General features: G+C 30.5%; 2 protein-coding genes across 2 annotated transcripts in view; one reads left to right on the top strand and one right to left on the bottom strand.

Moving 5' to 3' along the window:
- Positions 1–3284: 3284 nt before the first annotated feature.
- On the top strand, positions 3285–8731 carry LOC106464986 (histone H2A.V-like). Its single transcript, XM_013925174.2, has 5 exons — positions 3285–3381; positions 3488–3565; positions 6783–6896; positions 7124–7253; positions 8410–8731. The coding sequence occupies exons 1-5, from the start codon at positions 3379–3381 to the stop codon at positions 8469–8471; spliced, it is 387 nt and encodes a 128-aa protein (XP_013780628.1). The 5' UTR covers positions 3285–3378; the 3' UTR covers positions 8472–8731.
- Positions 8732–9880: 1149 nt separating this feature from the next.
- LOC106464971 (coiled-coil domain-containing protein 6-like) overlaps positions 9881–17431 on the bottom strand; it is a 27539-nt gene continuing 19988 nt past the window's right edge. Inside the window, exons 6-8 of the mRNA XM_013925152.2 lie at positions 16127–16230; positions 13590–13741; positions 9881–11313 (exon numbers count right to left, since the gene is read on the bottom strand). Coding sequence (XP_013780606.1) covers positions 11173–11313; positions 13590–13741; positions 16127–16230 — 397 coding nt within the window. The 3' untranslated portion in view covers positions 9881–11172. The remainder of the gene's footprint in view (positions 11314–13589; positions 13742–16126; positions 16231–17431) is intronic.

Genomic DNA, 17431 nt, shown 5'->3' with positions numbered 1-17431 from the left:
CCACGTATAGTTTCTAAATTATAAATTTTAATCTAAACAAACGTTAGATATTCAATAAATATATTACAACAAATTCGTTACATGACAGTATTTCAGAATTTTGCCTTTGTAACAGCATTATTTCAGAAAAAAAGGAATTCACTACTGAAAAAGTAAGAAAAAAAACGGAATTTACATCATTTACTAAATCCACAATCTTGAGTTTTTGAACTAGGTTTTAACAGAAAAATACCTTCATACAGTACTTCATGAGAATCATGACATAACAAATTATCTAGACAATACAAGCTAATAACGGTTTTCCAGAATTATGCAAGCATAATTATCATTGTGTTTTGTATTAAGCTACATAAAACTATCTGCACTCAGTTCTCTGTAGGAAATCGAACCGCGGGTTTTAGCGTTCGAAGTCCGTAAAGTTACCACTGAACCATGAAAAACGTGAGTCAAATAAGATAAAATGGTACTATACTGTAAATATTATAAAATATTGAACTATTTTAGAGTAGTTTCATGTATATGGCTTTGTTTAATTATTGTTACATGTTGTATAATACATAAAATTAATATATGTTCACCTGAGGATGCCTTTGGAATCATATAGGTCAATTTGAATGACTGCTTTATTATTGCGCTTGTCTTGGTCATTTTTTGTTATTATTTGTTTTGTTTTAATGTTTTTTATAATTATATGTTATTGATTTTGTTTATGCCAAAGATGTGAAATAATTTACCATTATTATCTCTCAAAATAAATCCGAATAACTGATAAATATAAAACAACGAAATATTCTTTATAAATAAATAAATGAAAGGCTCGTCCTTTCAGCCATGGGGGCGTTATAATGTGACTGTCAATCCCACTATTCGTTGGTAAAAAGAGTTGACGGTGGGTGGTGATGACTAGCTGCCTTCTATTGTCTTACACTGCTAAATTAGGGACAGATAGCCCACGTGCAGCTTTGCGCGAAATTCAAACCAAACCATATATAATTAGATTGGACAAATAGTATCTGTTTGTTTTAATGCAAAGCTACACAAGGGGCTATCTTCGCTTTGTCCATCACGGAAATCTAACCCCGGATTTTAACGTTGTAAGTCTCCAAATTTATCGCTGACCCAACAAAATGCAAACATCCGCCATTACCCCATTGACCTGAAATTGGTATCAAAATTCCATATTTTGATGTCTCCACAGAGAGACATACTGTTTTTTGTATTGTTTCTTATTCTTCCAAATACCTTTAATTCGACCGCCATTCTTTAAATTACGCTCAGATGCTTTTTTAATTTTTGTTTTCGCTTAAACCATTTAAAGGATTTTATGGGGTCATAAGTGAAACAACCTAAAATGTGTATTATGGGCCCCTGTGCGGTCATATTTACAGAGATCAAGAAATTTTCATGCACCCAACACATTGATTTAAAATAAGTTGGATATTTCCGTTTTAGGAGGGTCAGAGCTCACAAAAAAAGCATAATTTTGAGGGTTTTAGTCAATTACTTAGCCATATTTTAATCATTTTACATGGGATTTGGTACAAAGATACTTTTTCATAGGTTCCATACATTTACAGACAAAAATAGTGGACCTGCTACGTTTTAATAATAATAGGGGGATAAAGATGTCACAAAAAGTATAATTTTAGGGTTTTTTGACAATTACTCCGCCGTATTTCGGCCAGTTTACGTGAGATTTTTTACAAAAATATTTTTTATATGTCCTATACATATATTTCGAAAATGTGAGATATGATCATTTTTTATCATTTTAGAGGCGTCAAAAATTTACATAATCTCATAATTTGGGTGGTTTTGCTCAATTACTTAGCCTTTTTTTCGACCAATTTACGTGAAATTTAGTACAAAGATACCTTTTGCAGGTCTCAAACATAGATGTAAGCATTTTTTTGAAATTTTTGTCTTTTGCTTAATTTCTCGGCGATGAAAGCACAATTTGGGGTTTTCGTGAATTATTTATGTGTATGTCAACCAACTTACATGGGATTTGGTACAAAGATACCTGCTCGCAGATCCCAAGTAGTGTTATAGACAGTTTTTTATTTCTCTGGTGTCAAAATAGGCCATGTTAGGACTGTGTGGCTGAGACATGTTGCATTCGCCCACGAATGTTGGCCTTTTTAATTTTCTATGAATTTCAGTGAGATACTTCTTAAACACTAGCTCTGATGCTGACTTTTGATCACTTATCTTGCCAGTTTTCTTTTCTTTTTACAGCACTCAGTTAAAGACTTGAACAAAAAATACACAAGAAATCATAGCATTAATTAGTGAGATTAGTGAAATGTTAGTGGTATTTTTGTTTAGATTTCTTGTGGTTTATGTTATTAGGGACTCTGAATGGTAGTTTTAGGATTAAGATAAATGTGAATTTTGTGAATTAGTTAAGTGTAGAAGTTTTATTTTTTTGTCATAGTGCAACAGTTCATATGAATTTTGAAAACCTGTTGATCAATGAATAAGTGAAAAGTTATACAATGGAGTATCTGTGCTCTGCCCACCGCAGGCAAGAAAACCTGATATTTAGCGTTATAAACCTTCAGACTGACGGTTCAACCACCGGAGACACAATTAATTAATTAAGATCTATATTTTCTTGGGCTTGCAAAAGTGAAAAAATACAGGAAGGAAAACTTGCTGTATAGTAAGTTTAATATCATTGCATTTAAATGCATGATGGGTTTTAAAAAAATTTTACTCATTTTTTTCAAGATCTATATGTCTATTCTTTATTTTTGTATTTATTGGCTGTTTATTTCCCAATGCCCCAAAATGCCAGTTATCTGAAGCAATTTTTTTTAATATGCAAGTAATTTAGATAACCATTTTCAGTGAGACTGAGCAAAAGAAAATTAATAACTTCAACATAAATTATTTTACAAAAAATATGTATAATTATAGCTTAAATTTATTTATGTATAATAGTTTCAAAATTAGTTTGTATATAGAAATGGAATTGAAAATGACCAGTGATATAAAGCACTTTCTAATTACAAAAAAACCGCGATAGTTCAAACATATCTATGAAAAAGTTTCATTCTAGAACAAGCTGTAGACATTAAGTTAAGTAGAAATTCTAAGTATAACTTCTTTTAATTCATAAACTTAACTTGATCATTTTTCATAAGAAATTAGTGTTTTATAAATAATCTCTAATATAAATTTGATTATAATAATATACACACAGTACAACACTAATAAAAGGCGCGTTAGCGATAGATTTGCTGATTTTTTAATGGTCTGTTGAAGTCATGTGACTTATTTTGTACTTGTGACGCCAAGAATTTCGCGCGTGAAACGTTTATTCCAGGGTTTTGATTAACAAAGGAGTGTTGCTAGAAAGAAATTTAGTTACAGATGGTGAGTTTACTATTTGTTCAGATCTCTTGACATATTGTTATCATATCTAAAGTCAATGATAAGTTGTTATTCGTTTTTGTTTGATGTATATATTACTTTTCTTCAGGCTGGTGGAAAAGCAGGGAAAGATTCTGGAAAAGCAAAGGCAAAGGCCGTATCTCGATCGGCTAGAGCCGGTTTACAGGTAGGACCCCCAAGTTTAACCATTCTAGCCTTCCAAAGTTAAAACGTTGTAGAAAAAGTTGAAAGAGGTCAAGCAAATATTTATGTTATATTTTAAATTACTGGTTATACCTACGAATTAGAATATGTGTAACTTGTAGGCTATATATATAATAGGAGATGTGCTAAGTAAAAAAGTACCAGTCAACTCCCACCACTGCATAGTAATATTAGTATTACTACTACTAGTAATAACTTAAGGCTTTATTACAGTGTTACTCTAGCATTAGTATTTAATAGTAACATTATTGCACTGAACTTTTTCAGCGAGTTTCCGTTAGACTTTATTGCTACCAAGTAAAAATAATACTCCTAGAAATAGTAGTAAGCTACCTAGTTTAAGTTAATGCAATATTTTGAAATAAAAGAAGTTAGGTAGTTATTTTTTCATGTTTTGTTACTATATATATATATAATTAAGCTACAGGTATTTTGATGAACTTGTAATTATTGTGAAATGATTAGATTTAGAAAGTCAGACCCTAAATATAGTTGTTTTTGTTGGTAACACAAATTTTTGAAATTTTAGAACAACTAAGCAGCTTATCTAAACCACTTTTATTTCACAAAAGTATGTGTGTGTGCTTATAACGGACAGTCTGTTGGACTGATTATAAGATTGTCACCAAATGTGGCATGTAGTGCACATAGAACTCTCCAGAGAGATGGAGGACAACATTGGGATCTAACCATGTCACACCCAGGGGCTCTTATGTCTTCCCTGTGTGTTGAATGGGTGTGTCAGCTCGTTTATTAATTTAATATGAATTATCATATTGTAAAAGTTTTAAATATACATATCATTGGAGCAAAGAACAATGACAATATCTGATGTTAACAAAATAAAATATGGACCAAATGAGTTAGATATGGGACAGAAAAGCTCAAATTAAGATATTAATTTCTAATTAAAGGAAACTACCTATGTGTTAATGCAAATAATGGGTAATAACAGTCAAAATTGTATCTAGCACTGGCAAAAATAACTCGGTTCAACTATTGTAATGTATTACTTAGCAACAGTTCTGTAAAGAATGCCACTTGTAATTGTTATAATTTATGTTGTTTTTGTTATAATGATATCATTTACCTATTAAACTTACCCGACATTATTTTATTGCTGTTTTTTGTATATTTTTCTTGTTTTTTTATGATTTTTGTGGTATTTTGATGTTAAGATTGGGTCCCAATATGTTTATGTTTTGTAGTGGGATGTAAATATCTTATTATATTGCAAATGTTGTGCTTCATTTTTTTTTCTTCTTATTTTCACCTTTAACTTTATGGAGATTGTGTAAATAGTAAAACTGCCTATGATTTGTTTTTGTTTCCATTAAAAAAATTTATTGTGAGGGTAGCATCTCAATATGAATCTTTTTCCAGTTCTATCATTTTTGAAGTATATTCACAGATATAACTGTTTCAGTTAATCAACAAAAAATATAATCATGGCTTATCTCTAAATACTTTCTAAGCCAACATTTACTTCCATGTGTCAATCCATAAAATTAAAAGTCAGAGCTGTAGTGCTGAAAAACAAAAAAAAATCCAGTAAAGTGTGGTGACCTAAATATTGATTAAAAACTTGTCAGGTATTTACAACTATTTAGATCTGGTTTGGTAATTCATGCAACCATTCATTTGATATGTTAAGACCATAAATCTAAAATCAGAGAAAGAAAAAGATTGTTTCAGAATTCTTAATAGATTACCTTTACTAGTAATCAGAGCAAAACTGTCTACTTCTTGTAATAACTAAGTTGATGAAATATTTAGTTTACAATATTTCAAGATGGCTTATAGGCAGTGACGTGTATTTTTAACTTGTATAGTACATCGTGATTTATTAAGAATGAAAAAACTTTCTTGATGAATATAATTTAATTATAATTACCAAAATTTAATTTAAACAAATACATTTTCTAACTACTTGGTGAATGCATAAAAATAAGAATAAAAATGTATTATACAATAGAAATACTTTGAAATATTTTAACATTGTATAGTAATTAGAATAAAAGATGCTATTTGAAAAACACAACACTTTATAAAATGGAAATTTTGCCTACAAGTGATGTGTTTCTGTTATGCAACTAACATTGGAGATATTTGCAGAAATAAACTTGCCTGCTGCCACATTTTAATTTTTTCTGTGTCTATTGAATCCCATAATGTTTTTTATAATGTGAGTGCTATCTTAGAAGTCTTCTGTATGTTGTTCAGCATTATGAGAGGTGATGTTAAAAGCTGTTATTTAAAGATGACACTGAATATTTTGTCATAATTTGTTTATGCTAGAGTCAAGATCCTTTTGTAATGTTTCAGTGTGTTTAAACCTTTGAAATATACAATATTCAAAACATAACCATTCAACCAATTTTATGTACATCCTTTAAGTCAACCAATGAAATTTCAGATTGCACAGTAGAGCCAATAACATGGCTACACATAAGAAATTACAGTATCCAATAAAACTGTCAAGTTGCTTAATGAGTTGTTTTTAGTGCATGGTGAAATAATGTTACTTGCACCATTCAGTAATGCTGAAGAAGTATCATATGCTAGTAGAGTAGAGAACTAAAGTGAGAAGACCATGTAATGGTGAAATGAAAAATACGTTCAAAGAGAGAAGAATACTTCTACTGAAAATGACACATTAGTTATCAACTTGCCGATTCCTTTTATAGGGGATTTAGTGATAATTATAAGTGCTATTTGCCTGTTTTCATACAGAATACAGAAGTTGACTCTGCTGACGTAAAATACACTTTTGTTGATTGTGGAGCATGAAAGAGATCAATCTGGACTAAGATTGGAGCAAGTAATTCAGCTTTAGACTTTCCACATTTATTTGAAGAACATTTATAGCCACTAATGCTAGAGTGTATATTAGCTAAGGCAAGGTGTATAATATATATATAAGAATTTGTAATAAGGAATGGACTGTATGATCTCTGAGTCAGTAGTGATTGTAGTAGTCTCCTTGTAAAAAGTCGGTTCCACCATAGAGAGAGCATGATTGTCAGAATGACCTACCTATAATAACCTGTTGTGCAGGCATAGAGTAAATGGGATGTTATACACACAATATATGTAGTGTTTATAAAATATTGGACAAAGTTTTAAGTACATTATACTGCATTTGTTAAAAATCGATGTGTACATTTGGTGTGTTTTAGTTTCCTGTGGGAAGAATTCATCGTCACTTGAAAAGTAGAACAACCAGTCATGGTCGAGTGGGTGCTACAGCAGCTGTTTACAGTGCTGCAATTTTAGAATACTTGACTGCTGAGGTTAGTACATTTCTATGGTAATATCAAGATTTCTAGGTGTGTTTTGCATTCAGATCGTGACTATAGATATACTGCTAAAAATAACTTCTAAAATATGAGATGTTCTATTCTTTTTCATAATGTTTTAAGTGTAAGGAATGTTAGGATTTTTGTTTTATAATTTTTATAAAAGTAAATATATCTTGTAATCTCTTACTACTGTAAAACACGTATAAAACTTTTCCAAGGTACTGGAATTGGCTGGAAATGCTAGCAAAGATCTCAAGGTTAAAAGGATAACACCCCGTCATCTTCAGTTAGCCATCCGTGGAGATGAAGAGTTGGACTCACTGATCAAGGCTACTATTGCTGGTGGAGGTAAACATAAAAGCAATTCTTAATAATTTTGTCTAGAATACTCATTGTTTCTTATTGCTTTATGGATGGTTATATTTTAGATTAAAATAATGTTTTGCTTCAAACTTTTTAAATTAAATGGTTGTGTAATTACACAGTATCTGTATCAATAAGTATGACAATACTTAATAACAGAGATTGTTATGAAACAAAATTGCCTGTTTAAAACCACCTTTAAAATGTCTGAATATTAACAATGACTATTTCACAATATTGGTTGACCAAAGCTAAAGCTTATTGTACGTATAAAGCCAACTAAATCACTATACACATTTATTTAGTGAATCAAAATTTCTGTATTTCAACAAATTTTCATCTAAGTCAGTAAGTAAGTGAATTTTCCAGACAAGTGTACAGAACAAATTATTATCTTTATTACTCTAATTCTTTCACAGAACTCTTCTCTGGGGTCCCAATGATTCCTTACTTGTACTTTAGGCATATAATTAGATTTCAGGGTAGGTTGTTAGAGATCCTGATGAGTAATAAAATCAAATTGGGTATATATGTGTGTCCCATGCTTGGTATTGCTGCTGACTAGATTTTTTTTAACTTACTTAACTTCAATGAACTAGCTTATTTAAAATACTTTATCCAATACCAATTTAAATTAAGTTGTCCGTTTTTCAATAATATATATTAGAATTGGGAAGTGTATATTAAATTTTGGTAAAGTTTAATAAGTGGACCGAAAATGGTAGTACTAAAGTACTATTTGATATATTACAGTTATAATTTCAATGTGCATAATTTTAAAAATATATTAAAGAATGCAAGACTTGAATGAATTCCTATCAGCAAACAAATCTTAAATGAAAAAAGGTGATGGGCAGAATCAATTTTAGCTCTAAAAATGACCAGATTTTAAATTGATATAAAATCTGTTTTTTAGTCCCTCCCCTGTTTTTGCTAAGTGTTTTTAGGAAATCATTCTGGGACTGGTGGTCAATCCCACTATTGGTAAAAGAGGAACCCAAGAGTTGGCAGTGAGTAATCTTGACTAGCTGCCTTCAACCTAGTCTATCACTGCTAAAATAGGGATGGCTAGTAAAGATAGCCCTTGAGTAGCTTTGTGCAAAATTCAAACTGTATTATTAAAATGTATTTTCTTCCATAGGTGTTATTCCTCACATTCACAAGTCCTTGATTGGAAAGAAAGGATCCCAGAAAACAGGATAAAGAAGATTTTCTTTTTTTTTTCTTCTTTTTTCAAAGTTTACCAACAATCGTTTGTCATTTAAATATCAGTGTTATTCATCAATACTCCTCAGTGTGCTCAATCATTTTTTTAAATCTGCACTTTTATCACAATGCAAGTCACTGTGTTCATATGCAAGTGTATAATTTTACATTTTCTAAGTTCAGGTTATACTTCTGTGTGTTCATGTAACATAACCACAGTACCAGTCACTATTGTTAATTAAAATGATTTTATGGAACTGTTGCTTGTGATGAATTATTTGTAAAATAATTTACTAATGGGGTGCAATATCTTACCTAACTTAGATTTTTCTTAAATTGCCATATCATATTATATGAATTCAGTACAAAGTTATTAAACCTTTCAATGCCTGGTACTAAACATAGCTACTTATGCTGTAATAACTATGAAGGCTAATGTATACATTTCTTTTCTTTGCCAAATATATAAAGTAGTGGTCTAATCAATTGTCTGACTTGCTACTCCAACTGCAGATCATATAATAGGTTAGACCTTTAACTTCCGTGTAATTCATGCTTTGGTTAAGGAAAGAAATTAACAAATACATAAACAGTTAGTCCACTGAATAATGATGGACAGTTAATTGTGATGGTATATTACATTATCCAAATACATAGTAAGGTATTTAGTGTTGAGTAAAATACTACACATCTAAAACAAGGTTAAAATATGGTATTAAGAAAACATTTTGAGATGTTTTTCTTCATCGGAAATTAATTTAATAGTGACCAATGTAATAGCTATTATGTACTACAGCATATATTGTAAACATGTTATGTCTGAATGTGAGTGTACAAGTCTTGATTAGTCTATTAATATATACACTAATTTTAATCTTCTTGCAATAAGAAATGAAAATGCAGACGATAAATGTGTGCTATAAAAATAGGCGAGGTTTGGCACTGACAAATGTGTACCTCTAAAATGTCTATTCAAAGTACAGGGTATGCTTTAAGCTTTGTAATGTTCCTATATGAAAAAAATTAGGATGTAGTTACTACTTTACCATAATTGAACAAAGACTGGTTGTATAAGGGAACTTAAAAGTTTTGTTGTTGTTATTATCAAAGGTTGTATGTATAAACCATCAAAACATTACTTCAATTTAAAGAATTTATACCTACTATAACAAAACGCAGTATTTAACAATTATAATAATCACGTCACTACTATTTTACCCTTATGATATCAAAATTCAATAAGATAAAGCATGCTCATTGTGTTAAAATTAGAACCATAACAAAATTTTTCTATAATATATGGATGTGCCCAATGCATCATTTCAGGTAAAGTTGTGTGTGCAGTTTTTTTTTATATTGCTAGTATTGTCATAGTATTTCAAAAAATACTAGTATTTCTACAGTACTTCGCACTACAAGCATTTATTCTGTCTAGTACATTAAGGACATAATTGTACTATTTTATTCAACTAGAAATATATTTTACCCAAACCAACATTTTTAACTTAAAAATTACTTTCAAAACAAACTTAAGGAAAAAAGGTTTAACATGAATATTTACTATAGTAAGTATATGTAATTTGTGTGTGTGTGTATATACACACTATTTTTCAGGTTTCCTTCAAGAACCTAGTACGTAATTTTACAGTTTTGTAAAACCAACGTTCTGTGACATACTAATTAATGAAAAAAATTTGCTCATATTTTTATAACTTGGGATGTAGCGGGGCCTAATTGGAAACAACTTCTAGAAGTTTCAGACTATTGTAGATAACACAGGTACTATCATACTTCTTTCAGTTTCCTTACAATGTTCATTTTCCAAAATTTCATTCTTGTCCAACAGTTAGAAAAAAAGCCCAGATATGATGTAATCATTACAGTATTACATTAATAATTAAGTTACTTCACTTGAATGACACCTCTATTATAATACACATGATCTGCTCTCCTGCTTCACACGAGTTTCTTTTTCAAATGTAATTCAATAAGCAACTGTAACTTATAATAACAACAGAAGTAAATTAGTTTTAAAATATAAAGATAAACACCTTTTCTGAAACATATTTCAAGGCTTACTAGTCAAACACTATTATAATTAGAAATACAGTTCTTGAATGGATGTGCCTATTATTACTCAAGCGTGTAAAAATATGGTGTAAATACTCAGGTTTCCCTTATATTCATAGTGTATTCTTTTCTTTTTTTTTACAATTAGTGTTTAGCAAATTTATTCAAACAAAATGATAAATATCATTTATAAAATTCTGTAATTTAACAAATTTTTAAACCTGCCAAACTCATGTAAAAAATGTTTATTTTTAACACAAAAACAAACTATATAATCAACAGCTCTTTTAAAGGCACCACAAAGAAAAAATGTAGGTAATGCTCAAGCACACAAATAGAAACATAATGCTTATTTACATTAATTCATCACACTCCTATGACTGGAATAAGAACTTCTTTTGAAAGACATAAAGCAGGTCTGGAGTTATCTTGGCTTCAAACTGAAAGATAGGCAAGCCATAACTTCTTACCTTTTTAAAAAAAAAACATTTCATCAAAAATTCCCTTTTTTTTTGGTCATGTTAGTATAATGACTAAATAAAGCTTCACCCTTAAAAAATATTTATTTTTTGCCATTTCTCTGTTCTCTTGGAAACCAGACACCCTTTTATACAAGGATCTTCTGAATTTAGCTTTTGTCTCCAGATGTTGAAGTTGATTGAGAAGTAACTACAACATGGTGGGGATTAGTTGGTGGGGCTGGTTTTATAAACTTTTCCTGAGAGCTGCTTGGTCGAGTTGTAGCTGTTGATGCTCCCTGGTGAATACGCTGAAATAAATAAGTAATCTATAAGAAAAAACTAAATCACTAACTTACTGTTTTATATTAATACCTTTGCTATGCTAGCATTTGTTTTTGTTCAGATCTTAATTTGGATTACAAGATTTATATATTTTAAACACTCTTAAAACTACAGAAACTTTCTGAATATGTTGAAAAATATAAAACATACATGCTCCTGACAAGGTATTTTCTCCTAATGAAATTCAAAGGCAATTGAGTTACTGGAAGGGATCAGTTACCTATATGCTAATTTAACCTATTACTTTGAACAATTATAAATAGACACAAAAGTAATCAGAAGTTAACAAACCTTATTATGGTTTAAATATGTTAAAATTTGGAGCTCCTATATTGAATATTAAACTCAGTTTATGGATTGTTCTAACTTTTCAACTACTGCATAAACAATTTCAGTTTAAAAAATATTATGAAATTATTTGAGACCACAATGTTCAGAGTGACAAAGTTCAATTGTAGTTAAACTGGGGAAGAGTAGTTCTGATAGCGAAAAAAAGAAAATAGACAGATAATAACCCGTGACATATATATAGTTGGACAGTTTTACACATTGACACATCTAAATTATATCCGCTAGAAGCATCTTCTACTTTTAATATGCAGTTTGAAACATTTTTGGCCAAATGTGAAAAAAAAAAAGTTGACATCTGTCATACAGTAAGAAAGGCAAAATTGTACTTCTTTTTCTATCATGTTTTCCAGCAAATGTGGTGACTTTTGAAACACTGTATCTATATTACACAACATTTCACTATTTTGTCAACAAAATAAACCAGAAAATGTGTCTACTGTGACATTTATATCACTTATATTAAACCATTCATGTTTTAAAAATAATTTATTTCTTCTAACTTGATTTCTGTGTCTGATATCTCTACTTTATATGGCTGGGCTCTTTTAATAACATGCATTTTTCACACTAATGACTAAAATTATGATAACATCTCATAACTTCTTGAAAGACAGAACACTGAGTACAAAGAATATTGTACTGGTAACATTTTGGCTCTTTTGTATTTGATCAATATTTTAGAACAGAAAAAGTTCTAACTGTTACGTGCTGGTTTCACCATGTGAGGAAATAAAGCAATAATATTTTTTCTCTTAAAGAAGTAAAGCCTATAATACATATTTTTAAGCCATAGCTGAAACAGCAGAATACAAGAATATGAAGTTAGAAACCAGCAAGGTGAAACTACTATTACTGAATATTTTTAACAGTTGTATTTGATTGAAAAGTACAGCTGCAAAGACTAGACTATAAATTCAAACACACATTGGAAAAAAATTTACATGACTTCATAAGGGAAATTAAAAGTTAATGCATTAGCAATCTGAAACAACACAAAATTAATATTGTTGAAGACTTACAGACATGTAACCTACATTATTCTGTTCAGAACTGGATAGAAATCTTGAGGTTAAATAAGATAAACAGACTGATAAGTGAGAAATAAAGTCTGAGAAAGCTGTAACAGTAGACAATATAAAGATTTGTGTGTGTTTGTTCAGGCATGACATTTCTCAACCCATAATTCAAGCACGTAATATTTTTCAGTGCACTGCTAAAGTATAGGAAAATCGTTATCATTTACCTCTTATATGAACATACTTTAAAAAAAAAAACCTGTCATGAGGAACAAGCACAACATATAAAACCACCAAAACATCAGTTTAATGAAAACTTGTTGCTTTGCACAAAATGAACAGAAGTATGAGCTAAACAGCAACAGTACAAAACCTACAAGTAAACAAGACAGAAGTAATTATATTAGAAAAATAACTAAAGATGGCACTTTTATAGTTTTTAAATGTGGTAACATAATGATAATTATGTAATGTAATATTTGTTTCACATTCAAGTAAACTTGATGATTAACTTCTTCTGATCAGAGCAAGCTATGTACTATATACTTCCAAAGATGTAATGAAATACTTCCCTCAATATCCAAGTAAACTTTTCTTTTCTTGCAGCAAGTAGTGAAAAATTTATTGTGAATTAAACATTCTAAATTTCATCATTTTGTGACATTTTTTTTTTTATTTACAAAAAATGCCTCTACTATTAGTGTCTGATATAAATTTTTTCATGTGAAAAACTAGAGTTATGTTTTATCATGCAAAGTTCATTACTTTATTGGTCTGTCAAAAGAGAAAAAGAAACGTGTTATTCATTGAAGCTGTTTCCTGTAGCCTTTTCTTTTATATCTAGTACAAATAAAGAAATTGTATTGGAAACGTACGGTAGAATGGATGTTCAACAGAGATGGTGGTGGTGACGTACTGGGTAAATAACCACTTGGAGCAATAATTTGATAAATAGGCTGCATGCAATGTGGACAGTGACCCAATGGACTTGGAGAGCTGATCATATCTGGATTTCCAAATCCCACACCTGAAACACAACCGTAACATGATACACCATTATAATACTAAATAAAATAACCGAATGCACATTTTTTAATTGAAACTTAAAACCAAAACCTAAGTATAAAAATTATATTGTACTACTACTTTATTTCTAAAGTACAAAAACAAAGATATGAAAAATCCTACTGTAGATTTTAAAAATAAACCCATTATGTGTTTCAACAAAATAAAAAAATTATCAGAGGAAATGCAGCTTAATACATAAATTACATTTAGTTAAGATAGCCATAATTTGTTTGTGTTTAATTATTATTTTTTCATCACTGAATAACTTGAAATTCCAGTCCATAATTTCACTGTAAGAGAAAAATTATTTGAAAAAAATACTATCAGGTAGTAATTTAAAACATGTTGTATAATGAAAAAACAACAACCATAAACTCAAAAACAAGGTTATATTTATTTCACTCAATATTTCATTTCTTAAACTTCTTCAGAAGTGAACAACTACACTCGCAATGTGTACCAGACTATACACTTTTAAGTTTGTTCTACAGACTAATGGAGAGTTTGGAACAAGATGATATTATTATTATTTACGTTCTCTAATGACAACCGTAGGTGTGCAGCCTAAAATTATATTGAATATAATAAGAATATTGAACCAAAGAAAAATACAGAACAAAACATAAATGAATTAACCCATTCACTGTGGCTGGGTTGTATATTTCCCAGTGCTCCCACCCCATCACATTGTGACTGGGACAAACGTTTCCCATTGTCAATGCTGTTTATGCCTTCCTCTGCTGGGTCCAGGTTCATCGTCTTGGCTATCATCACTAGCTAGCATCTTCTAGTCTCATTGCCTCTTCATCATCACACATTTGAGCACCACTTGACTCGATTTCATTATCTTCCAAGTTATCTGAGTCAGCGCACTAAATATATTTACAAAGTAATTAGGGTTACTACTTGCTGTTCTAGCAATGTGGCCATGATCAGCACACAGTTGTCATACATTCTGATTAGGTATCTTGTTGGTTAGTGAAGGGCTGGAAAACATTGAGGGAAACCATATATCAAAATTAGGTGGGATGCCAATAAATACTTTCCCCAACTCATTTTACTCCCATACGTCATGCACGACAATTTCGAATGACAATGGGAAACATTTGTCCCAATTGCAGTGTCAGGGGGTGGGACAACTGGGAAATATACGTGCCAATCATAGTTAAAGGGAATAAACACAGATTAATGCTCATCCTGTGTTGCAACTAATTTGAAGCATAAGTTTTGAAATAAGTAATGCTTCTTTATATGCACGTCAAGAAAATCATCAACTATAGCAAGGTTTTCTACTTGTAAAAAAGACAGTTATCACTCTACCTCGCTTTTCTACATAATGATCCGTTATGGCATTGGCACCTTTGTTGAGTTAAAATACTTACATGTTCAACAAATCTGTCGTGAAATGCATGAGATGTTTCTCATGTATAAAATCTAGTGCATATTATACAAGTTACTGTATAACTAACAATTTTTATTGTGCATTTATCATCTGTTCCTGCATCTTTAGGCAAACGATTTTTTCTTGCAATCATTATCTGAATTGTATGCAGAAGGTATCAATATTTCTTTTAAGGTTCTGCTTGGTTTTTGTACAAGTCTTAAAGGTAAACCTGACCTTCGTGTAACTGATCACGAGTTGTTTCTTTTTAAGTCTATCACTGATGTATGGGATAATCTAAGTCACAAAGGTATGTGTGTGTTATCATATTTACAAGTTGTAAGTTTCTTCTTTTAATTGTCTTTGCAGCACTTTAGAATGCATCAGAGGTAAACTATCGGAGTAACTATTCAGTTCGAGTTACGTTATACATCTTTCATTTCCTCAAGTCTTCTTTTTTTTAGAATTACATATTTGTTTGATCTTCATATGTACTGTGATAGCTGCTTTTTGTTTTCCTATGAGTAGGTAATGTGAATCTGAGTATAGGAAAAGTGGTCTAGATGAGTGCTTTTTGTATACACTTGTAAGTTTACTTTGCAAATAATCAAGAACACCTAGGAAATTGAGTTTTGTTTTAATGTAGACAATGCTATTTACATGACCTCCATTGTCCTACAAACCATATTTAAAAGTGGACAGTTTGTTATGTATTATGAGTCTAGCAGTATAAGTAGAAAGTCACTCCTGATTAGAAATGTAACATTGAATGAAATAAAAATAACATTGTTATTGTATTTATGGTCCATTTTTCATCAAAAAATTGAACAACTGATATGTACTTTTACTGCTTAAAATTATACAATATAATCCAATTCAATAGTTAAACAAATTCTGCTCCTTATTCATATAAAATTCTGAAAGTAGAATTAAATAAGTAATCAATAGTAAAGTCATATTTACCTGGGCTTAATGGTCTAGAAGAGTTAGGAGAGGACTTATACGGAATTGGACTGGAGACAGTCCTCTGCCGAACATTATAGCCTTGAGACATCTCATTAAAATGCCTGAATAAAGAAATACTCATGAATTAGTCTTCAATTAGGTAATCAAGTAACTGCTATTATAACTGTTAGTCTTTGAGTATACACAAGGTTCTTATGTAACATCTGTATGCATTGTAACTACATTTCTGACTAAACATGCACATCAATGTACAAGGGCATATCTAGGATTTTAGTTCAGGGGGCCCCAACCTCTAAAAAATTTATTGTAATGTATGAAAACGTGAATTATTTTCTGAACAATATTTTAAAGAATAAGCATATTCTGGCTACGATGAATCATTTCAGAAAACATTTACAAATTGAACCCCACATACTTATCATGGAACAAATCTGCAAATGTAGGTAAGTTCTGGTTAAAAACATTGAACTCTATATAACTACAGTTTTGTACTAATGTTAATTTATAATTTTTACATTAGTTGTAATTATCTAGATCTTTTTTTAAGGCAAATCTGAGACAAATATTTTGCTGAAAACATCTTGTTCTATCAAAACTTTAAAAACAACCTATGCAGTACATACAGTGTCAATGTCAAAATAAAAAAATGAGCACAATGAGTATACACTCCGCGAATAAGGTTTGATCAAGCCCTTCAAGTGCCATTCGCTTTTTTTTTTATTACAAAGTGGTATAAAACATTGTCATGTGTCACACAAGTCTCTATTGGAGGTCACATGTGCCAAAACATTAAGCTGTTTCACTCCCATTGTATTCCATTCATAGATGTTTTAAGGTGCTTAATAAGCAGTTAAAAGTTAAAAAGAAAAACTTATGGATTAGTGGAGAGGTTTTTTTGTTCCCAAAATAAAGTTTCTCTGCAACTGAAGCTTCTGTCCTTGGTCCACCTAACCTTCAATTTCTCTAGTTCACTTTGTAGTGATCCATCCAAGAAACTATCAAAATGCTTCACATTATCTTTGAACTATACATCAAGGTCAGGCACAAATTTTGGAGGCAATTTCTGTATAGTAAAATTTGTGCTTCTGTGCCTAACAAAATGTGCATCTACTTCTTGAGTGAGAAATTCAACATAACTTTCAAACAGTTCCTTATAATAGGTGATCAGATCTTTATCTGAGTATGAACAAGGCAAGGACAGTTGAGCAATGATATCTGTCACAAGCTGGCATGCTTTTTCATAGATCTAAATAAATCTGCTGCCTATATATACATTTATGATGTTGATACAGGTTTCAATAT

The sequence above is a fragment of the Limulus polyphemus genome, unplaced genomic scaffold (assembly GCF_000517525.1).
Source record: "Limulus polyphemus unplaced genomic scaffold, Limulus_polyphemus-2.1.2 Scaffold64, whole genome shotgun sequence".
Classification (NCBI taxonomy): Eukaryota; Metazoa; Arthropoda; class Merostomata; order Xiphosura; family Limulidae; genus Limulus; species Limulus polyphemus.
This window is presented reverse-complemented; position numbering and strand designations above follow the sequence as displayed.

Coding starts and splice junctions, on each gene's coding strand:
- LOC106464986 (XM_013925174.2), top strand. Junction 3,566..6,782: donor CGGCTAGAGCCGGTTTACAG/GTAGGACCCCCA, acceptor GGTGTGTTTTAG/TTTCCTGTGGGAAGAATTCA. Junction 6,897..7,123: donor TAGAATACTTGACTGCTGAG/GTTAGTACATTT, acceptor AACTTTTCCAAG/GTACTGGAATTGGCTGGAAA.